This window comes from Mustela nigripes, chromosome 13 (assembly GCF_022355385.1).
Source record: "Mustela nigripes isolate SB6536 chromosome 13, MUSNIG.SB6536, whole genome shotgun sequence".
Lineage (NCBI taxonomy): Eukaryota > Metazoa > Chordata > Mammalia > Carnivora > Mustelidae > Mustela > Mustela nigripes.
In genome coordinates, this window is record NC_081569.1 from 62045233 (window position 1) to 62068733 (window position 23501).

General features: G+C 41.3%; 1 protein-coding gene across 4 annotated transcripts in view; it reads left to right on the forward strand.

Annotated features, from left to right (window-relative positions):
• Positions 1-6: 6 nt before the first annotated feature.
• The window catches only part of TUBGCP4 (tubulin gamma complex component 4), a 37835-nt gene continuing 14340 nt past the window's right edge, over positions 7-23501 (forward strand). The window contains exons 1-9 of one of the 4 annotated variants that reach the window (XM_059372667.1): positions 10-339; positions 5012-5140; positions 7930-8052; positions 8438-8491; positions 9689-9745; positions 13148-13227; positions 15484-15685; positions 19771-19936; positions 20158-20282. In XM_059372667.1, the coding sequence (XP_059228650.1) occupies positions 262-339; positions 5012-5140; positions 7930-8052; positions 8438-8491; positions 9689-9745; positions 13148-13227; positions 15484-15685; positions 19771-19936; positions 20158-20282 (1014 nt within the window). In that variant the 5' untranslated portion in view covers positions 10-261. Of the gene's footprint in view, positions 340-5011; positions 5141-7929; positions 8053-8437; positions 8492-9688; positions 9746-13147; positions 13228-15483; positions 15686-19770; positions 19937-20157; positions 20283-23501 lie in introns of all 4 variants that reach the window. The other 3 variants (XM_059372669.1, XM_059372668.1, XM_059372670.1) reach the window with 3 other exon arrangements.

The following is a 23501-nucleotide window of genomic DNA, read 5'->3' on the forward strand; positions in this document are numbered from 1 at the left end:
TCCTCCAGCAGAACCTTGGCAGGAGCGAGCGAGTGGGCCCAGCCGAGCGCGGCACACTTCCGGGACGTGGGGGCGCCTATCTCGTAATATTTCCCCTCCGCTCTTCCCGCAGCAGTTGTTTTGCCACTTGGGATTCAGGACAAATCGCCTGTCCCAGGGGCCTGTGCGCTTGTCAAGAAGGCGGCATTCGCTCCTGCGGTCCCCTGGAGGGACGTTGGAGGAGGGGGCGACGGATATAGGGACTCGAGATCCGCCGTGGGAATGATCCACGAACTGCTCTTGGCTCTGAGCGGGTACCCAGGGTCCATTTTCACGTGGAACAAGCGGAGTGGCCTTCAGGTACAGTCCAGCCCCCTGCGCGGGAACTAGGGAGCGCAGAATGGGCGGGCCCGCGCCAGTACCTGGGGGAGGAGTCTGCGTGGTCGACGGGCGGGGCTTACAGGGGCAGTGTTCGGGGAGCGTGTGCCTAGGCTGGTAACCCGGGAAGTGCCTGAGGGGCGTTGGCGCGCGGTACCTCACCTCGGGAGGGCTGGGCCGGGGCTGGCGTAGAGAAGGCTGACCCGGAAGGAGGGAGCACGCGACCCTGCCTGAGGTTGAGGTGTCTGAGCGGGAGTTGCTGGGGAACTGGATGTGAAAGTGAGGGAGGCGCTTTTACCAGTTTTCACGCTTGCACTGCTTTAAACTGAACTTTGAAAACTAGCCCAAATACGTAGCTCTTAACACACTATGTGGGGGTCATCCAGTTTTGTTGACTAAAAAAAATGAAGAGTGTTTCCCTCATTGCTCCTTTCGCAAGAAATTTCTGTACTTGGAGAATTTGGAGTTCCTATGTATGAGGAGGAAGGGTTAGGTACTATATGCATTATCTCATTTAATCTTAACAACCACCTATCTCCATTTCACAGATTAACTCCCTGTATTTGAGCTAGTAATTATTGAGCTTAGTGTTGAACCCAGGTCTGCTTGGCTCCTGTATCTGAACCATTCTTTTCTACTTCTGCTTTCTATAATATTATCCAGTCCTCTCAATAACTTAGTAACTTAGGTATTGTTAGCTGGAATTGAAAAAAGAGCAAACTGAAGCTCAGAGAAATTTATGGTGACTCGTCCTCCTAATGGCAAGATTTGAATCTAGCTCACAAAGTAATGCCAATTCCAAACCAAGCAACATATTCTTAATTATAGAGAATAAACTGGTGGCTACCTGAGGGGGAGGGACATGGGGGAATGGGTGAAATAGGTGATGGAGGTTAAGGGGTACACTTCTTGTGATGAACACTGGGTATTGTTGCCATATTAAGTGTTCAGATATTTATGGAAGAAAAAAAGACTTCTAAAAACAGAAAATATTGCATACTTTCTGCAGAGCATGTTTTTCACAATCAAATAAAGGGGGAAAATGTTATGAATGCCTAATACTGATAAAAATCATTTTATTATAATATTAAATATATGTACACATTAACCTAAATATAAACTCAAGCATATTGCTCTTTAAAAACTGTAAAACCAGGGGGGCCTGGGTGGCTCAGTGGGTTAAAGCCTCTGCCTTCGGCTTGGGTCATGATCCCAGGGTCCTGGGATCGAGCCCTACATCGGGCTGTCTGTTTGGCGGGGAGCCTGCTTCCTCCTCTCTCTTTCTGCCTGCCTCTCTGCCTACTTATGAGCTCTGTTAAATAAATAAATGAAATATTTAAAATAAATAAATAAATAAAAACTGTAAAACCAATTATTTGTTAAAAAATAAATAAAACTATCAAATGGATAAATTCAAAATAACATTAATGTATGGTTTCTCAACCTTGACACTATTGACATTGTACACTGGATAATTCTTTGTTGTGGGAGTGTGTCCTGCTTGTGCATTTTAGGATGTTTAGCAGCACCCATGGTTTCTTCCCACTAGATGTCAGTAGTACCCCCTGAATTGTGGCAATCAAAACTAACTCCAGACATTTACCAAATGGGGCAAAATTGCCTGATTGAGAACTGGTGATGTAATGTGACATATACTATTGTTTTGCTGAAACTAAATCTCCAACACTGAGTTTAATAATAGTATGACTGCTACAGATCTCTGTTTTGACATCAGTAAGTCTGTGATAAAGAATGCCTGTTCAGGGACCCCTGGGTGGCTCAGTCTGTTAAGTGTCTGCCTTTGGCTCAGGAGGTGATCCCAGGGTTCTGGGATTGAGCCCCACATGGGGCTCCTTGCTTCATGGGGCTCCTGCTTCCCCTCTGTTTGCCTCTTCCTGTGCTTGTGTTGTCCCTGTCTGTCTGTCTCTCTCTCTCTGACAAATAAATAAATAAGAATGCCTATTCATATAAGTGGGTTTTACCAAATGGTATCAATAACTTCAAAGTACTGTTTGCTGTTTCAGAATAACTAGACCTTGAACATTTTTAAAACTCTGCCAACAAAGCACTGCTCAAAATTCCAGTTTTAATGGGAATTATCACTTGATAACTGTGTAGAGCTGTCCTAATAATAAAAAATTGCTTTCATGTCTTGAGCACTTGCAATGTGCATAGCTTTACATGTATTAACATTTATCCCCACAATTACCATCTCCTACTTTCTAGATATCAAGACTGAGGCACAGAGAGTTATTATAATATGCCTAAATTTTCATGCAAGTAAGCAGCAACTCAGGGATTCAAAACTGGCACTCTGACTCCAAATATGAGTTTTGTTTGTTTGTTTGTTTGTTTCAAAGCCACAGGCAGGGCTTTATTGGGGGTATAGTTCCAGCTGAAGGGAGACACTGCACTAAACAGAGTAATTAGGTTGGCCTCCCCAAGACAGATTCTTTTTAAGATTGTATTTATTTATTTGACAGAGAGAGAGATCACAGTAGGCAGAGAGAGACAAACAGAGAGAGAGGAGGAAGCAGGCTCCCCGATAAGCAGAGATCCCAATGTGAGGCTCCATCCCAGAACCCTGACATCATGACTTGAGCCGCAGGCAGAGGCTTTAACCCACTGAGCCACCCAGATGCCCCCCAAAGACAGATTCTTAAGCACTGTGTTGTTAAGTTATTAACTTGAAGATATGGTTAGTGTTGTGTCATTAAAATATGCATGAAATGGATTCCTAAGGGGCGCCTGGGTGGCTCAGCCATTAAGCAGCTGCCTTCTGCTCAGCTCATGATACCAGGGTCCTGGGATGGAGCCCCACATTGAACTCCCTGCTCCGTGGGGAGCCTGCTTCTCCCTCTCCCACTCCCCCTGCTTGTGTTCCCTCTCTCGCTATGTCTCTCTCTGTCAAATAAATAAATAAAATATTTTAAAAATGGATTCCTAAACGTATTATGGATTTGGTAACAGAAAAATTCTTCTTTGCTCCTATTTATTACCACATTTACTATTATGTAAAGATGACATCCACAAAATACAGTACTCAATGATATAAATATGTAATATGCTAAGTTCTTTGGGGATAGTAACTACATCTGATTTTGTTCACTATTTAATCTCGGGATATTAACACAGTGCCTGGGATAAGTAGGTATTGGTTAAATGATGGTTGATCCTCCAAAGAAGATATACACTGGCCAATAAGCAAATGAAAAGATTATCAGTATGGCTGATTATTAGGGAAATGCAGATCAATGAGATAGCATTTTATACCCATTCAGAAAAAACAAAATGACAAGTGTAGGTGAGATCATGGAAAAATAAGAACCCTTGTGCATTACTGGTGAGAGCAGAAGATGGTGCAGCCCTTGTGGAAGATAATAGGGTGACTCTTCAAAAAAATTAAACATAGAACTACCAAATGATCTAGCAATTTCAATTTCAGGTACATATCCCAAAAAAGTTAAAGAAGAGACACAAATATGTATCGTATACAATACCCAGATATTTGTATACCCACGTTCATGGCAGTATTATTTGCTGTAGCCAAAAGGTAAAAGTAACTCAAGCATCCCTTGGCAGATGAATTGGATAAACAAAATGCTGAGCAAATATACAGTCGAATATTTTTCAGTCTTAGGAAGGAAATTCAGATAACGCATGCTACAACATGGATCAACCTTGGGGACATCATATGAAGTGAAAAAGCCAGTCATCAAGGGACAAATATTGTATTTACACATATTTGAAGTACTTAGAATGGTCAAAATTATAGAGACAAGCAAGAGAAGGGTGGTTGCCAGGGGCTGGGGGGAGGGAGGAATGGGAAGTTAATGTTTATTGGATAGAGGGTTTCAGTTTGGGAAGATAAAAAAGTTCTGGAGTTAGATGGTGGTGAGGGAGGCCCAACGGTGTGAATGCATTTAATGCCACAGAACTGTACTTTTAAAGATAGCCAAAATGGTAACTTTTATGTATAGTTTACCACAGTATTAAAAAAAATGTGAATGAGTACATTCTCCTACTTCATTGTACTCGATGTGCTACGAAACCTTTATATAGCACACTGGTTATTATTTGGCCTTCCTTTCAATTAAAATAATACCCAATGAAATGAAATACCAAATACAAATGAAAATATGGACACTACATTTATATGTCCAGTTATAAGGTGCTTTTATAGATTATAGTATGTTATATTAATTTTACATTTTTATGGAAATGAAAATAAAATTTAAAATTTAGTAGAGAATTTGTAAATCTTAAGAATATGTCTGAGAAACCTCTAGAGTGCAGATCCCGGTTTGAGCAGTAGGGCTAAAGAGACTTTGTTGAAATTGGGTAAAAAACTCCATATCCTTATAGACCATCCCTGGAAGATGGCAAAAGAAACAAGTAACAGTAGCCACCTGTGGGGAGGTTGGCTTGTTTTTAATGTGCAACACTTGGTAGAGTTTGAATTTTTTACCTCGTGTTACCAACTATTTCAATAAACCTAATTAGGTCTGGGATGGGGAGCAACACCTTTGTAGCAGTTTGGAATTTACCAAACTTAAATGGGCATCTTGAGAAGGGGAGTGATTCATAGTATGAAGCATTTGAAGCACCTCGAGATATGTGGGCATCAGTGTTTTTAGCCTGTCCTCTTCTGCAGGTGTCACAGGACTTCCCATTTCTCCATCCCAGTGAAACCAGCGTCCTGAATCGCCTTTGCCGGCTGGGCACAGACTACATTCGCTTCACCGAGTTCATTGAACAGTACACGGGCCATGTGCAGCAACAGGTAGGCTGCCGGTCCCAGGGATTGGACACCCCCAGAGGTCAGGAGCCATGTCAGGCTTTGAGTAAATCCATTGATAATTGATATGAAATGAGTCTTAAGATGTTATGAATTTCTTATCATTGGAATTATTCAAATGAGGGCCAGATAACTAGCTCAAACAAGGGGAAAAAATATACACAGGGACAAATCTAGGCAGATTGGTGTAAGAGAAAATATGCTTTGCCTGAGTTTTAGGAGACCTGAGTTAAAGTAGTTTGAGCTGGACCAGAATTCCAATTCCAGCAGTAAAAACATAAAGCATCATTTCAGATCTTTTTGCTTCTAACTTCCTTAGTCACATTAAGCCAATCAACCAAGCTCTTTGGGCTTCATTTTTCTTATTTGAAAATAAAAGAGTTAAATCAGAGAAGGTGCTTGGCACGTAGCAAACACTTAAATAGTATCCATTAATATGAGTTAATTGGAAGTGTATATGTTAATTGTGATTAATGGTGTAGAGGTCAATGATTTGTGTCCTGCTCTATCACTTACCTGCCATAGACTGCTTGGCAATAACCTAATGCTCAGTAACTTTGGCTCAGTACACTTATCTATAAAGTAGGGGTAATAAGTGTACGTATTTCACAGAGTTGTAAGGATTAAACAAGGTAATTCATGCAAAGTGCCTGGCACATAGTAAGCACTCATATTTTTTTAAAGAGAAATTTTAAAATTCCCTTTCGTTTTTAGCAGTTTGTAATTCTGTCTGTGGTAAATAAAAAGATTGCACAATTGTGTGACTGTGGTTCAGTGATGACTGTTGCCCAGTTGAAACAATGATTCTGGTTGGGAAGAAAGGTGGGGATTTCTAGAAAGGAAAAGGAAGGATTCCTGGAATAATGCAATCAGTAACCTCTCTTATATAAATTGGTTGTCAGGCCTTTGGTGCTCATCTGTGGGGCAGAAGAGTTGGAAAATAATGCGTTATATTTTCCTTTCTGGGACAGGGATTTTGATTCTCTCAAAAGTATTTTATTGGAAATGTGTAAGCTAAATGTGAGCTTAAAATCTAATCAATGCCATTTTGCTATAAAATCATATTAATGAGGGCACATGAATTATCAGAGTTGGAACCTATATATATATATATAGATAGATAGATGAAAAGGCCTCTAGTTTTAATTTCTTAAGTAACACTTAAAAGAGAAAAAGCTGTTCTGTATTTCTGTGACTATATGGATTTTATCTTATATAATAAGTGAATTCCTACTTTCCCAAATTCTAAAGATAGCTGTAGTGCCTCTTTTTTTGGAACAGTAAAAAGTATACTTAATTTCTCTTTCATTTCATGATAAATGAAGACGTTTAGTTCTCTGGAATGACAGAAGATCAAAACAAAATTGGCTGGTTGCAAGCCCATCTGGTCTATTTCACCCTATACCCATGCCAGTCTTATTATAGCTGTGAACCTTTATCTCCAGGAACTGCTAGTACCTTTTGCAGCATCCTCTGACTATACCAGGCCTCATGACCCCTGAAGCTGAGCTTCCTACCCTGTTTGTTGTGGTGTCCTGTGATTGTATCTGCTGCTACCAGACCCTGATCACCAAGTCAGAAGAACTTAGCCCAAGGGGCTGGTCATCGTGGCCTCTAGTCAGCTCCCTCTGTAATTCCCCGTGTAAAATACAGAAGAGGCTCTTCGGAAAAAATTGCAGGTCTCCTGAAAGACAGCCATATTCGCAAGTAGGCTCTTGGTGAGGGTCTTACCACTCCTCATGTTGACGATCAGATTCGTGCTCCTGATGAGTTACCAGGCCAGGCGGGAGAAGGGATGTTAGAAGGACGATTGAGGTCATTTTATTTATTCAGTAAATATTTACCCTGTGTTCAAAGAACTGTGCTAGAAGCTGAAATACAAAGATGAATAAAGTGCGTGTCCTTCCATCACAAAGCTCTTGGTCTAGAGAAGGGGGCATATAAACCAAAGTACAGTTCCAGCACTACACAGAGATGCTCTGAAAGCAACAATGTGGGGGTGATTCGTTTCCTCGGGAGAGTTAGGAAGGGCTCTGAGAAAAGAGATGCTTGAGTTGGGTCCTGTAGGAAGAGTAGGTATTTGTCACAAAGATGAGTACACTGTTATAAGTGGAACACATCCAGATTCATGGGGGTGAGAAATAGAAGCAAGGCACATTTGGTGAACTGTGGGTAGTTTGGAAATGAGAATGTGAAGTTGGAAGCAGTAAAAGATAATTTTAGAGAGATAGTTAGGGGTGCGAATGTAGAAGCCACTGTATGCCATGCAGAGGAGTTGAGGTATTATTTTGGGGCAATGGGAAGCCACCATTTAAGCTGGAAGTTATAAGGTTAGTTGTAGAAAAATCTCCTCTGACAATATGAGGTAGTACCTGGTTGTTTATTTTAGAGAGGCAGAGAGAGAGAGAGAAAAGGGGAGGGGGAGAAAAAGAATCTTAAGGAGGCTCCATGCTGAGCACAGAGCCCCATGTGGAGGCTCCATCTCACGACCCTGAGATCATGACCTGAGCCGAAATCAAGAGTCAGATGCTTAACTGACTGAGCCACCCAGGTGCCCCCTACCTGAATGTAACATCTAGGCTGCATGGGAAATTAAAATATCACATTTTAAAAGGTAAAAACTCAAAATCTCTCTCTCTCGTTGGTTTTTTCTCTCACTGAAGCACGGCTTTGCTACGGAATCAAGCAAAAACAGTAACACTAACAAAAGATAATGTTTTCCTCAGGTTTTAGAGTATAAGACATGAGGCTGAGTTCTCTGTGTTTGATTTCAGGATCACCATCCATCTCAGCAGGGCCAAGGTGGGTTACATGGAATCTACCTAAGGGCCTTCTGCACGGGGCTGGATTCCGTTTTGCAGCCTTATCGCCAAGCACTGCTTGATTTGGAACAAGAGGTGAGAGAGTAGATATGGGAAAGGCGTCTCTGGGACAGTTGCTTAGGGCATGTTCTTGAATTTGAAATACCCTTTAATGTGGTCAGGTAGTTAAGAGAGAGCTATTTTCTGCATGGCTGCAGCGTACAGTATAATTTGTGATTGCCCAAGCCACAGTCAAAGTGGCATGCAGATCATGGCAAAGGTTCTTGAGTGAGTTTATCAGAACCCTGTCTTTGTTTTTTTTGGTCACCTGAAAAATCAGAATTAATACTCTACGAACTATCAATTCTCCATAACCTAAAACTAACACGGAGCCCATTCTCAGATTCCTACCTAGTTTTCAAAGATCAAATAGATTGAGATGTTTTATATGGAGCCCTAATCACAGTGGTTTTTGTTGCAGTTCCTGGCTGACCCCCATCTTTCCATATCACATGTCAATTACTCCTTGGATCAGGTATGCTGCCCAAATAATAAAATACCTTAGGATCTGTTGATAACTGTTAGAATAATCTAACTTAAGGGGTGGCTGGCTGGCTCAGTTGGTGGAGCATGTGACTGTTGATACCAGGGTTGTGAGTTTGAGCCCCATGTTCGGTGGAGAGATTACTTTAAAAATCTTTAAAATAAGTGAAGAAGGGGCACCTGGGTGGCTCAGCAGGTTAAAGCCTCTGCCTTCAGCTCGGGTCATGATTCCAGGGTCCTGGGATCGAGCCCCACATCGGGCTCTCTGCTAAGCAGGGAGCCTGCTTCCCCCTCTCTCTCTCTCTCTGCCTGCCTCTCTGCCTACTTGTGATCTCTGTCTGTCAAATAAATAAAATCTTTAAAAAAAATAAATAAAGAAGTCCCTTTAAATTTTAAGACAGTTTGGTGGTAGGACGCCTGGGTGGCTCAGTGGGTTAAAGCCTCTGCCTTCGGCTCAGGTCATGATCCCAGGGTCCTAGCATCGAGTCCCGCATCGGGCTCTCTCGATGTCTCTCTCTCTCTCTGTCAAATAAATAAATAAAATCTTTTTTTTTTTTAAGTGAAGAATTAAAAAAAAAAAAAAAAAGAGGGGCACCTGGGTGGGTCAATCATTTAAGCATCTGACTCTTGATTTTGGCTCAGGTCATGATCTTAGAGTGGTGAGATCAAGCCCCGTGTCAGGCTCTATGCTGGGCATGCGGCCTGCTTATAATTCTCTCTCTCTCTCTCTCTCTCCCCGTCTGCCCACCCCCTCTCTCTAAAAAAATTTTAAAAATTATAATTAAACCTATTTTTAAAAAGAAGAACTCAAGACATTATTTTTTGAGAACATTTTTCCTTCTGGATTCAGAGCCCGGCATTTTATATTTTGTGTACTTTCTGAGATCAGAACTGTTTAGAAAGCTCCAGATTTTAGTAAAAATCTAGTGTCTGATATTAATACTCTGTGTTGACTTCAATATTAACAGTTATGCTAGCCTTAGAAATAGAAACTGCTTCTGTCATTCTCCCTCTGCAGCCAAACCCATATCGAATTGCCTTAGGATACTGGATCTTGGCTGTTCTGTGGTATTGCCGTATTGCCGTCTTTGTGTTAAGTGGGACTATTTAGAATCAAAAGCATTTCCTGAGTCATTTTTCCCCCCTTATATTTGATTATGTGCCCTCCTAATTTTTCTGTCATTTGCAGTTCCAGCTCCTTTTTCCCTCTGTAATGGTCGTGGTAGAACAAATTAAAAGTCAAAAGGTGAGAACTTTACTTTTTTCCTTTGCTGTGGTAAGCACCAGGGATGTATTCATAATAAATTTTGCCTTACATTCTTTCTTGAGGACCCTAGTTTTTAGTAGTTTTCATTTATTTATTCATTATTTTAATAGTATTTGCTTGGATATCATGCTAAATGTCAGAAATACAAAAAAGAAGTTATGACACTGCCCTTAAGCACCTCCTGATCTGAAGATGGGGCTGATGTTAATAGATGTACCCCAGAATACTGGTGGGTAAAAGCAAAATTATATGGATGGTATTGGGAGGTGAGAGTGGTTTTACATTAAGGATTTAGACGTTTTGGATATGGGGATGCCTGGGTGGCTCAGTAGGTCAGGCATCTGCCTTCAGCTCATGTCGTCATCTCAGGGTCCTGGGATGAGCCCCATGTCGTGCTCCCCATCCAGTTGGGAGTCTGTTCTCCCTCTGCCCCTCCCTCTGGCTCATGCTTTCTCTCTCAAATAAATACAATCTTTAAGAATAATTGTTGGATATGGATCTTGGGAAGTGGAAAGTTCATCTTTAGAAAGAATAATAGATTTATGATTAGGGTGCTGGAAGTTTTCTGAGAATTAGGTCATTGGTTGAAACCCAGATGCTTATTTTATTAAATATGCCTGTTCTTATCACAAGTTCTTATCATGTGCATTGAAAAGTGAGGGTCCCCAATAACAGGAGAATGCCTTTTCTGGGCAGAGGTAATAACTAAGGAAAAAATACTTTGAGATTTCACAGTAGAAGAATCTGCTAGTCCGTAACTGAATGAAAAAGTACAGATAGATTAAATATGTTTAGCTCATTTATGTTTTTAAGCTATTATATTTGTGCCTTAGATTATTAGGAGTGTTTACCTTGATAAATATAACTAATTAACCGGTTAATTTGCCAGCTTGCTTCTTCATTTTTTGTGCTGTGTGAATATAGATATTTCTGCTGTGCTGAGCTCATTCTGAGCCCCCAAAGCCAGTAGGGGAGGTGCTGTTTGGCCTTCAAAGCTGATTACCCTCATCAGATAACACTCAGCTTTTATTATGTACTTACTGTATACCAGACACTGCTAAGTGCTTCACATACTTGATCCCTTTCAGTCCTCTACGGGGTCAAGTAGGTTAGGGAATGTGCTTAGTGTCACACAGATGGTAGGAGATGGTAGGAGATGCGCCGGATATGTCTGGCGCAAAAGATTATGGTCTTAACCACTCTACTAAACTCTCCTCCCAAGATAGAGGGGAACTTCTAGATAAGTAGAGCTATGGTAATGTTTCTGTGCTTAGCTGCACATCTCAGTTGACTTTCAGTTTCCACTGGCCACAGGAAGAAGATAGAAACTGAGTAGAGCGATTGCAGATGGGCAAATCTTCCTGCTTGTCCGGGTAGTGGTAGAGAAGCCAGTGTGCTCTGGCTCTAGAGAGTTAAAAAAAATTAGGTCTTAAGAACATGGATTGGGGGGAGAACAGGGATGATAGCCAGCACACATAAGGGATCCTTTTAGAGTGATGGAAATATTATAAAACTAGATTATAGCAACGATTGCACAACACTGTAAATTTAGTAAGCACCGTTGAATAGTATACTTAAAACGGATGAATTTTATGGTATATAAATTAAACCTCAATAAAGCAGTTTTAAAAAGAAAGCCAAAAAGGGGTGGCTTAGTGGGTTAAGCCTCTGCCTTCGGCTCAGGTCATGATCTCAGGATCCTGGGATCAAACCCCGAATCCAGGTCTCTGCTCAGCAGGGAGCCTGCTTCCCTCTTTTTCTCTCTCTCTGCCTGCCTCTCTGCCTACTTGTGATCTCTCTGTCTGTCAAATAAATAAATAAATCTTTAAAAAAAAAAAAAAAAGCCAAAAGGACATAGAAGGAGAAAACAGATTTTTGGAAAATTTTGTTTTTATAAATAGTCTGAATTAGGCCTTCATCTGAAATAAAGAGCTTTCTTTACCTCTTAGCTTGGAATTTCAACTCTAAATGATTCTGGTTTCTCTAGTGCAAATAGTTCTCAAACTTCATTGTACATTAGAATCACTTGGAACAGAATGTTAGAACCAAATGGCTGGGCTCTACCCCAGCTGATTCATAAGGCTGGAGTTGGGCCCAACAATTTGCATTTCTTACAAACTCTCAGGTGCTGCTGCGGCTGCTGCTGGGCTGCTGCTGCTGCTGGGATACGGATAGGTGGAGAGAAGTAGGGAGGGTTGAGGGTCCATACTTTTGAGAACAACTATTGTGATATTATGATCTATAATAAGAAATGTAGGTTAGGTCTCCATCCCCTTTCCGACACAGGGCTTCTAAAACGCTTGGAATTTCCTAAATGACAAGAATGACAAAGGTGTCTTGATAGTAGTAACAAACCCCTATCAACCACACTTGAGTCTATGTTCATAGGGTGACTTTTGGAAAGCGTATCTAAGGGTGGGCTGGTTGCCAGGAGAACCAACCATTTGATTGGAGGATTGAGGCTGCGTGCCCCTGACCTCTGGGGAGGAGAGAGGGGCAAGAGATTGAGTTCAGTTGCCAGTAGCTAGTGATTTAATCACCTGTGCCTATGTAATGAAGCCTTCGTAAAAACCCGGAAGGTTTGCTTTCAGAGAACTTGTGGGTTGATGAATCAGAACACTTTGTGCTTCACTGCTGGGCCCACACTCCACAGGGACAGAAACTCCTTTGTTTGGGACCTCACACTGTGCATCTCTTCAGCTGACTCTTGATTTTGTCTTTAGTATGTTTTTTTTTTTTTTTTTTTTTTTTAAGATTTTATTTATTTATTTGACAGAGAGAAATCACAAGTAGATGGAGAGGCAGGCAGAGAGAGAGGGAAGCAGGCTCCCTGCTGAGCAGAGAGCCCGATGCGGGACTCGATCCCAGGACCCTGAGATCATGACCTGAGCCGAAGGCAGCGGCTTAAACCACTGAGCCACCCAGGCGCCCTAGTATGTTTTTAATAAACAGGTAATCTAGTGAGTAAACGGGTTTTCTGAGTTCTATGAGCTGCGCTAGCAAATTAATGGAACCCAGGGAGAGGCTCGTGGGAACTTGTGATTTATCAGCCGGTCAGTCCTGGGCTTGAGACTGATGTCAGAAGCAGAGGACAGCCTTGTGGGACTGGCCCCCTAACTTGTAGAATCTAATAATATTCTGGGTAGATAGTGTCAGAATCGAGTTGACCTGTAGGACACTCAGCTGCTGTTCAAGATTTGCTTGGTGTTGTAGGGGAAACCGCCCCCGCCAAATACATTGGAGTCAGAATCAGAACTATACATAGATCTTTAGCTCCATTATCTGCTGGATTGTACCATCTGGATTGAATATAGAATATGAGTTTGTGCTACATGAACTATTAAAATGGAATTAAGTTTGACAAGTCTGTATTTTGCACAGATTCATGGTTGTCAGATCCTGGAAACGGTATACAAACACAGCTGTGGAGGTTTGCCTCCTGTTCGCAGTGCGCTAGAAAAGTAAGTCATGGCTTAACTGGGAATTGGGGGCGGGGGCCGGTGATCAAGTGACTTGACTTTGTACTTGTTTCATTTTCAGGTCATCTCAGGTTTTCCCCTGGGGAAAGTTATGACCAGGATAGAAAAGATCCATGAGATTTTCTGTGTAGAGCAGGATAGAAAAGCCTCCATGTATGATGGCTCGGAAACTGCATAAAGAGTGTTATGAAGTGTTGAGTATCAAAGCTAGGATCTAATTGCCTAGATAACCTTGAAGCAATGCTTTTTATCCTTATCATTATCCTTGAGAATTTCCATTACATGTGCAGGATAAAGAAGCTATATCTAATCATGTGTATTTTGAGTAGCTGGTATTTCATATCAAGGGCCTTAAAAATGTTTATACTCTATAGTCCCATAATGCCACTCTTAAGAATTTTATCCTTACAGTTATTCGAAAGAAGAAAATAACCATATGTAGAAACATTCGTTGTAACAGTGTCCGTTCTATCAGGAAATTAGAAAATTACCAGTAGCCGGAAGGAAGCAAAATAGAGGTGTATTCACTTGATAGTCTATAAAATAAAATTAAAAATACTATATTATTGTTAGAATCCACCAAAGGAAATGTTCCAGAACATGCTTAATTCTGTTTAATTCTCTATCACAGGGCTTTTTTTTTTCCTAATAAAAGAGCTGCGTTTTGATTATAGAAGATACATGCAAAGAGAAGAAATATTTTCTGATCTTTGAGATAAACAATTTAACTTCTGCTGTATATTTCTTTCTATGTAAATATATATAGTTTTATGCATGGAATATAAAATCTTGCATAGATCACGTGATAAGTGCATGTTTGTTATATATTTGTAGAGACCAAATTTTATAGACCAAATACTCAAATGTGCACAATGTAAATGGCCTCCCATTTGATTTTTTTAAAGAGGGATTCCATCCAGTTAGCTTACTATAAATAGCAGACTCAAGCTCATAGTTTCTTTTTTCCCAAATTATTTTGAAAATTTCCATGTCTACAAAAAGTTGAAAGAACAGTATAATAAACACCTGTATATCCTTTAGCTTCACTAATTGTTAACATTTGACCCCATTTTTCTTTTTCCCCTCTATGTGGAGTATGAAATATATGCATGTAAGTATTTATAAATATACAAACACATACACAACACATTTTTTTACGGAATCATTTGAAAGGCCTAACTATCAAATATTTCAGCTTTGTATCTCTTTAGAAAAAAGGCTTATCTAATCTCAGTTCTCTTAAGATAACCTTGATACCATATTACACCCAAAAAAGTTAACATTAACAGTGTATTATCCAGGATAAATCTGAATGTCTCCATCTGTCCACCACAAGTCCTTTCCCATGGTTCTTTGTACTCCCAGATGCGCAGTACGTGTTCTCACGTGGCATTTGGCAGTTACCTCATTTTAGTCCTCTTTAATTTGGAATAGTGCCTGTCCTTGCCTTTTTAATCTTTGGTGACAATTGACATTTTAAAAGTTTTGACTGGTTGTCTTATAAACTGTGACACGATCCGGATTTTTCTGATTATTTCCTGATACTTGGCAAGAACACTACATACGATAGGCCACATTATTTCTTGTTGCATCACATCAGAAGGCACAGAAAGTAAGTGTGTTCCATTTTTGGTGTTGTAAAAGCTTGATCACTTGGTTTAGTGTTTTCTGTCAGATCTTTCCATTTTAAAGGCACATTTTCCTTTGTAATTCATGTTATCTGGGAAGTGGTCCTTTGAAACCATGAGAATATCACCTTCTTCAACAACCTTTCTGCGTTTTGTTGGATTATCCTTCTTCAGGTATACCTGCTTCTCACAGAGTGAATCTATTCTCTCTGTGTGATTCCAACAAAAACAAATTTAATATTGTGTCAGCCAAAAAGACTCCTGTAAGCGCATTTAATTTTAATAAGAATCCTCAGTTTTGAAACTCACTTTACACAAAAGGTGGAAAGAAAATGTGTCTCTTCTAAAAAACTAGTAAAACGTTTACTGAACATTTAGACTTCAGTATATAGCCTACAAGTTTGGGAAATTTAATCACTAGTTCATCCACAAACATTTAAATTAAAATAGCACGATTATTTTTAGCTTTAATTGGTTATTTTCCTTCTGAGTCCTCAGACCCTCGGGCCTCTGTTTATCCTGTCGCAGTTTAGAGCATGGCCTCTGTGCCGATGTGGGGTTTAATGCTTGTAAGAGGACTTCTAAGGCTCCTGCTTTTCTCTCTACTCAGAATCCTGGCCGTGTGTCATGGGGTCATGTATAAGCAGCTCTCAGCCTGGATGCTACATGGACTCCTCCTGGACCAGCACGAAGAGTTCTTTATCAAACAAGGGCCCTCTTCTGGTAATGTCAGTGCCCAGCCAGAAGAGGATGAGGAGGATCTGGGCATTGGGGGACTGACAGGAAAACAGTTGCGAGAACTCCAGGACTTGGTGAGAGCATAGCAGAAAGCCTAATATACTCCTCCCAGTAGTCAGCAAAGTCTAGAGCTAGTCGACCTTTCAGTGATTTCCAACCCCCCCAATCCTCCGTCCCCCTGCTGTTCCCAGCTCATAGTAGTTGAAGCACCTTTCACAAATTCTGCAGATATAAACACTTGAACTTGGTTTTATCTTAGTTGCATTCTTAACACCTAACTTAATGTGAGACTGCAAAATAGAAAATGTATTTGTGAGATTCCTTTGTTTCCCCTTTACCCAGTATGTGCATTTCTGAGGTTAATAAGTCTTGTCTCTTAAGGTAGCCATGTAGCTACCCTATAATTTTTTTTTTTTTTAAGATTTTATTTATTTGACAGAGCACAAGCAGGGGGAGAGGCAGAGGGAGAGGGAGAAGCAGGCTTCCGGCTGAGCAGGGAGCCCAACATGGGGCCTGATCCCAGGACCCAAGACCATGACCTAATCCAAAGGCAGATGCTTAACGATTGAGCCACCGAGGAGCCCCTACCCTATAACTTTTACATGCAGCTTGGAATTTCAATTAGAGTCCCCAAAGCTCTGTATTGTCTTTATTCATCCATTGATATGTTTATTTATTTATTTGTCCTACTACAACATATTCTTAAATGCCTGTTACATATATGCCAAGCACTGTTCTAGGAGAGTTATTGGGTGTTGAACTGAAGTAAATGAATAAAATGTAGCAGACCCTATCCTTAAAGAGCTTACTGTTTAGTGGAAATCATAGAAAAGTCAACAGTGACATTACAGTGCACTAAGTGCTCTGGAAAGCGCAGTTATGGGTGTTCTCAGAACTTGGTCTTAGGGTAGCTAGAGAAGCTTTGCAGTCGAATGTACATCTAAATTGCAATTGCAAAGAGTTTGGGAGGAGAGGTCCAGAAATATTCCAGGCAGGGGATGGATGTGTACAAAGTACAGAGACCATGAAAGATGGTTTACTTGAGGAACCAGTAGTAATTCAATTGAAATGGTCAAGTAAAGGCAGAAATACAAAGTGCAAGGACAGTGGAGGGGGTTGGGGAAGTCACAGTCAATGAAACTATTGAAATAAGATCATGAAAGCCCTTGTAAACTATGGGAAGGAATTTGGCCTTGAACCTCAAAAGAACTGAGAGCCAGTGAAGAATTTTAGGGAAGAGGTTAACACAATCAGACTTTATGATAGATGACTCTGGATAGTGTGTGGGGAAATTGTTTTTTAAAAAATCAAGGCTAGCAACAGGTAGATCCAGTTAAGAGAATGTTGGGGACACTTAGGTGAAAAATAATGGTGGCCTAAACCAAGGGTGGTAACAGTAAACATGCAGAAGAATAAAGTGGCCTGAGGGAGATTCAGGACATGGAATAGGTAGGCCTTAGTAATTGGATAGCAGTGCAGAGGGAAGGATCAAGAATGTTACCCAGTTTCTGCCTTCAGCAGCTAGGTGGGTGAGATGATACGGAATGTGTATGGCAGGAATTGAGAGAAAAGAGATGGATCTAATTTTGGGTCCATCTAATGGATTTTATTATGTTGAGGGGCACCTGAGTGGCTCATCCCTTAAGCCTCTGTTTCTTGCTGTCAGCTGGGGTCTTGATCTCAGGGTCATGAGTTCAAACCTCACATTGTGCTTCATGCTGGGTTTGGAGCCTACTTAAAAAAAAAAAAAAAGAAGAAGAAAGAAAGAAAGAAAGAAAGATTTACTTTTGGACATGTTGAGTTTGAGGTACTTGCAGGAAACGTCCAGTGGGCTGAGCTTGTAGCTCATGAGAACAGAGCAGTCTAGCTTAAAGATAAGTTTAAGGAGTCATCAGCATCTAGCAGTTTTTAACCTGGGGCCCAGAGGTGCTTCGGGAGGTTCTGCTTAATGTATGTTTGTATATTTGTCTGGAAGGTCCATAGCTTTTATATATGGCAGAGAGTCCTGTGATGTAAAAAGATTTAAAACACCTGTTATGGGGCGCCTGTGTGGCTCAGTCATTAAGCATCTGCTTTTGGCTCAGGTCATGATCCCAGTGTCCTGGGATCAAGCCCCACATTGGGTTCCCTGCTCATCAGGAAGCCTACTTTCCCTCTCCACCCCCATCCCCCCACCTTGTGTTCCCTCTCTCACTGTCTCTATCAAGTAGATGAAATATTTAAAAACAAAAACAAAAACAAAAACACCTGTTGCAATGATCAATTCAGTGGTGGAAAAAGGATAGTTTAAGAAGAGTTAGGAGAGGGATAGGAAAATGCCTGAGCACAACCTGCATTAAAGTGCAGAACAGGAAGGGTGAACAGCAGAGCTCAAAGGCAGGATTGTGGAGCCCAAAGTTCCTGGTTGGAGCTGGAGGATAAGGGTCAAACCCAAAACAAGTCGGAGGAAGTGGGGGGGCACTGAGTGATTGGGTGGTGGGCATCTGGGGCTTCTTGGGCCGATTCAGTGGTTCTCAAACTTCCACATGTGTCAGAATCAGCTGAAGAGCTTGTTAAAACACAGGGATGGCTGGGCCTCATCTCTCAGATTGTCCTGGATCTGGGGAGGGGCTTGAAAATTTTCATTTCTTTTTCTCTCTCTTTTTTTTTAAGATTTTATCTATTCAGGGCGCCTGGGTGGCTCAGTGGGTTAGGGCCGCTGCCTTCGGCTCGGGTCATGATTCCAGGGTCCTGGGATCGAGCCCCACATCGGGCTCTCTGCTCAGCGGGGGGCCTGCTTCCTCCTCTCTCTCTGCCTACTTGTGATCTCTGCCTGTCAAATAAATAAATAAAATCTTTTAAAAAAAAAAAGATTTTATCTATTCATTTGACAGACAGAGATCACAAGCAGGCAGAGAGAGAGGAAGGGAAGCAGGCTCCCACCAAGCAGAGAGCCCAACGTGAGGCTTGATCCCAGGACTCTGGGATCATGACCTGAGCCGAAGGCAGAGGCTTCAACCCACTGAGCCACCCAGGCGCCCTGAAAATTTTCATTTCTAACAAGCTTCCAAGTGAGGCTCATGCTGCTGGTTTGGGAGCCACTTTTTTTTTTTTTTTTAAGATTTTATTTACTTTATTTGACAGAGAAAGAGAGATCACAAGTAGGTAGAGAGGCAGGCAGAGAGAGAGAGGGAAGCAGGCTCCCTGCTTAGCAGAGAGCCCAATGCGGGGCTCAGTCCCAGGACACTGAGATCATGACCTGAGCCGAAGGCAGTGGCTTAATCCACTGAGCCACACAGGCGCCCCTGGGAGCCACATTTTGAGAACCACTTGGCTTAATGACTCTGGCTAAGTACTAGTGAAGGGCTGGGCGGAGCCCACATAAATGGCGAGATAATGATGTCATAGACCTATAGACCTGGAAAAATAAAGACTAATGATTCCATTCTACAGGTAAGGAAACTGAGTTCCCAATCTGCTACACAAATTCTTACATAGTAAAGGCAGAATGAGGACTAAAATCCTAATGTTGAAAAACAAAAAAAAACCCCCAAAATCCAACAAGACCGTTATTTCTACTGTGCTATCCAGCTGTCTGAAAATGGAAGTATGTTCATCTCTCTGACACTGGTAGTTCAGGCATTGTGCAACTTCAGATTTAAATCCCTGCTTCTGGGGGCGCCAGGGTGGCTCAGTCGCTAAGCATCTGCCTTCAGCTCAGGTCATGATCTCAGGGTCCTGGAATCGAGCCCCCACATGGGGCTCCTTGCTCAGTGGGAAGCCTGCTTCTCTCTCTCCCACTCCCCCTGTTTGTGTTCCCTCTCTCACTGTGTCTCTATCAAATAAATGAAATCGTTAAAAAAAAAAAAAAAAGTAAGTCCCTGCTTCAGGGCGCTTGGGTGGCTATGTTGGTTAGCATCCAACTCCTGATTTGGCTCAGGTCTGAGATCAAGCCCCGTGTGCAGCTCTGTGCTCAGCACGGAGTCTGCTTGAGATTCTCTGTCACCTCTGCCCCTCCGCAACTTGAGCACACCCTCTCTCTATATAATAATTTTTTAAAAAAATTCAAGTCCATACCTCTAGAAAAAAAGAGAAATCATGGGTTGGGAGAGTTGATGTTTTCTTGCCTTCCAATTCTTACTTCATACATCATGTCTAATGTGGATTTTTCCTTGTGTAGCGCCTGATAGAGGAAGAGAACATGCTGGCTCCGTCCCTAAAACAGTTTTCCTTACGAGTGGAGATTTTGCCATCCTACATTCCAGTGAGGGTTGCTGAAAAAATCCTGTTTGTTGGAGAATCTGTCCAGATGTTTGAGAATCAAAATGTAAACCTGACGAGGAAAGGTAAGAACCTCCTTGCCCAGTGGGCCCTGTCTTCAAAGGCCCTTTTTAATAGCACATGGCCCCTCCAAGGGAGTGGATGATAAGGTTTCTGCACTGAGATTGCAGCACAACCAGGACTCACTTACGTGAGAAACCGGAAGGAGATGCACCAGGGGGACCAGAAGTCCTAACCCATCCTGCTGTTCTCTGCCTTCCTTTGATGGTGCCTGCCTGCCTTGTAGGATCCATTTTGAAGAACCAAGAGGACACTTTCGCTGCGGAGCTCCATCGGCTCAAACAGCAGGCGCTCTTCAGCCTGGTGGATTTCGAACAGGTGGTGGATCGTGTTCGTAGTACCGTGGCCGAGGTTTGTATGTCCTAGTAGGCTTTCTTAGCAGGAAAACAGACTAGGCCCCCAGAAATTGAGTACTTGACTTCCATTGCTTCTTGATGTGGTTAGAGCTTAGCTTGGAGGGAATTGTGAGAGTTGCAGGGCAAGTTTTTCATAATAGATGCAGAACTGCTTTAGTCTTCACACCTGACAGAATTCTAGTTAGCTATTTACTTGAATAAAGGAAGGTCTCACTTTCAAATTCAGACAGTCAGCATATTTAATCTGTCAATGTAGTTGGCGATAATGGCTAGGAATCAATGGATTCTGACTAAATTTAGCACCTTGCTTATATTTTAGATGGCTTTATTACTTTTTCATTAATGGGTATCATAACTATGAGGAACATAGAATAAGTTTTATTTTTCCATTTTTACAAATGAATAAAATAGAAATCTAACTTGGCTAGTGTTGCACAGTAACAAAAGTGAAGTCAGAAGCAGGTCTTATAACTCCTAGTTCAGTATTTTTCTTTCTTTCTTTCTTTTCTTTTTTTTTTTAAAGATTAATTTGTTTAGGGGCCCCCCGGGCGGCTCAGTCAGTTAAGTGTCTGCCTTAAGTGTCTGACTTCCGCTCAGGTCATGATCCAAAGGTCCTGGGATTGAGCCTGGAGTCAGGCTTCCTGCTCAGCAAGGAGTCAGCTTCTGCCTCTACCTACTCTCCCCCTGCTCGTGCATTTTCTCTCTCTGTCTCAAATAAATCTTTTTTTTTTTTTTTAAGATAAATTTATTAGGGAGAGAGCAAGCATAAGCCAGAGGACAGGCAAAGGGAGAGGGAGACAAGCAGACTCCCCGCTGAGCAGAGAGCCAGATGCAGGGCTCAGTCCTGGACACTTGAGATCATGACCTGAGTGAAAATCAGGAGTCGGAGGCTTAACTGACTCAGCCACCCAGGTGCCCCCTAGTTCAGTATTAAGTGAATTCTGCTTTATCCCCTGACTTAGACTGTGACCAGTAATTTTCTGGATGTGCATCTGTTCTGTGGCCTAAAATAAAATTTGGCTCACAGGTGTGTGATAATGTGAAATGGGATTTTTAGTTTAAACAGCTGTTTTTTTTTTTTACTATATTACTGGTTTTCTTTCTTTTTTTTTCTTTTAAAGATTGATTTATTTGAGAGAGAAAGAATGAGAGAGAGCATGAGAAGGGGGAGGGTCAGAGGGAGAAGCAGACTTCCTGCCTAGCAGGGAGCCCGATGCAGGACTCCATGGTGGGACTCCAGAATCATGACCTGAGCCAAACGCTGTTGCTTAACCAACTCAGCCACCGAGGCACCCTGTTTTGGTGGTTTTCAACTTCGACCCTCACCTCCAGAGCTGCTGACTGGTAGATCTGCATTGGGGGGGAGGAAGTAGCTATGTGTATTTACACCATCCAACTGGACAACCAGCCAACAAACCACTGCAGGTGACGGTGAAGCATACCCAGCGCACTACAGTCTCCAGAACAGAGCAGCTTAGCAACACATATCCTCACGTTGGAAGCACAGTAATCTATCATGAATATGATTTCCTTTTCTAGTCACTGTCTCAAAAATTCTAGGCCTGGGAAATAGCTGTGATATTGACAGAATATTAAATCATAAGGTAACCTTTAGGTGTCACTTCATTTGATTCTTTATAGGCAAATAATTATTTAAACTCTTTAGAATACATGCTTTTGTCCTTTCGTAATTTCAAGATCCTACCCCTCCATCTATAGCCAAGGCAGCTCCTGTCTAAGGGGTTGGTATCTTGAGGTCCTTGCAACTTACTTTATTAAATCTATTTCTGTTCTTCCATTATTCTTGTGATAACTTTGGAGTTAATTCATGGAGGAAAGTAAAAATCATATTGAATGAATAATACAAGATTTCAAAAAAATTTTTTTCTTGTGAAATTCTGAAATGTGGATATTGGTAGAAATTACATTTCCAGTTTAAAAATGATAGATGAAGAGTGGAAGTTCAGACTCTGAAGTTTTTTATAATTGTAGCTAATAGGCCTTTTTCAGAGCTATTCTCTTAAAGTAACACTTTATGGTAATGAAAATAGTTTCCTTTTCAGAAGGAAAAAGGGGGAGTGTCGTACAAATATATATCATACTCATTCCCTTTTTGTTTCCTTTTTTTTTTTTAAGATTTTATTTATTTATTTGACAGATAGAGATCAGAGGTAGGCAGAGAGGCAGGCAGAGAGAGAGAGAGGAGGAAGCAAGCTCCCTGCCGAGCAGAGAGCCCGATTCGTTGCTCAATCCCAGGACCCTGGGATCATGACCAGAGCCTAAGGCAGAGGCTTTAACCCATTGAGCCACCCAGGTGCCCCTTGGTTTTCTTTACGTATACATACTCTATGAGTTTATTTATATAAAGTTCAAAAACAGTTAATGTAAAGTTAATATAAAAGTTCAAATGCAGGGCTGCCGAGTGGCTCAGTCAGTTAAGCGTCAACTCTTGATTTCAGCTCAGGTCGTGATCTCAGGGTTGTGAGATCCAAGCCCTGACTTGAGCTCTGAGCTGGGTATGGAGTTTGCTTAAGATTCTCCCTCTCTGTCAGCCCCTTCCCAACCCCACTGTCCATCTCTCTCTCTCAAAAAAAAAAAAAAAAAAAAGTTTGAAAGCAGAACTAATCTGACGTTAGATGTCAGAATAGAATTTGACCTTGGTCAGTGGAAAGGGCAGGAGGAGGGCTTTCAGGGTGCTGGTAACAAGTGTGTACAATTTGTGAAAATTCTACCAGCTATAAACTTATTATTTGTGTACTTTCTGTATATTTTTTTAGTACTTAAATGAAAAGATTTTGAAACAATTCTTAGATATTTAAGTTAGTTATTTTGATTTTTTTTTAGTTGCTTATTGTTTTATGCAGAGAAGTGGCAGTATTTTTGTGGGTTAATCTGTGTGACAACTCGAAGTCTTTTTTTAGTTCTAACAGTTTGTTGTTTCTATTGATTTTTCTAAGTAATGATCATATCATTTGCAAATAATGAGTTTTACAACTTTTAGACTTCTGCTTTTCTTTTTCTTACAGTCTTGGATCTCTAATACTATATTAAACAGCTGGAGTGATAAGTTGGTATAAACTGTGTTAACCAGTGGAGGCAATAATGGGCATTTTTGCTTTGTTGGCTCTTAAAGATCATGCATCAACAGTTTCTCTATTACTTTAATGTTTGCTGGAGGTTTTCAGCATATAAGTTTATCAGGTTAAAAGAGTTA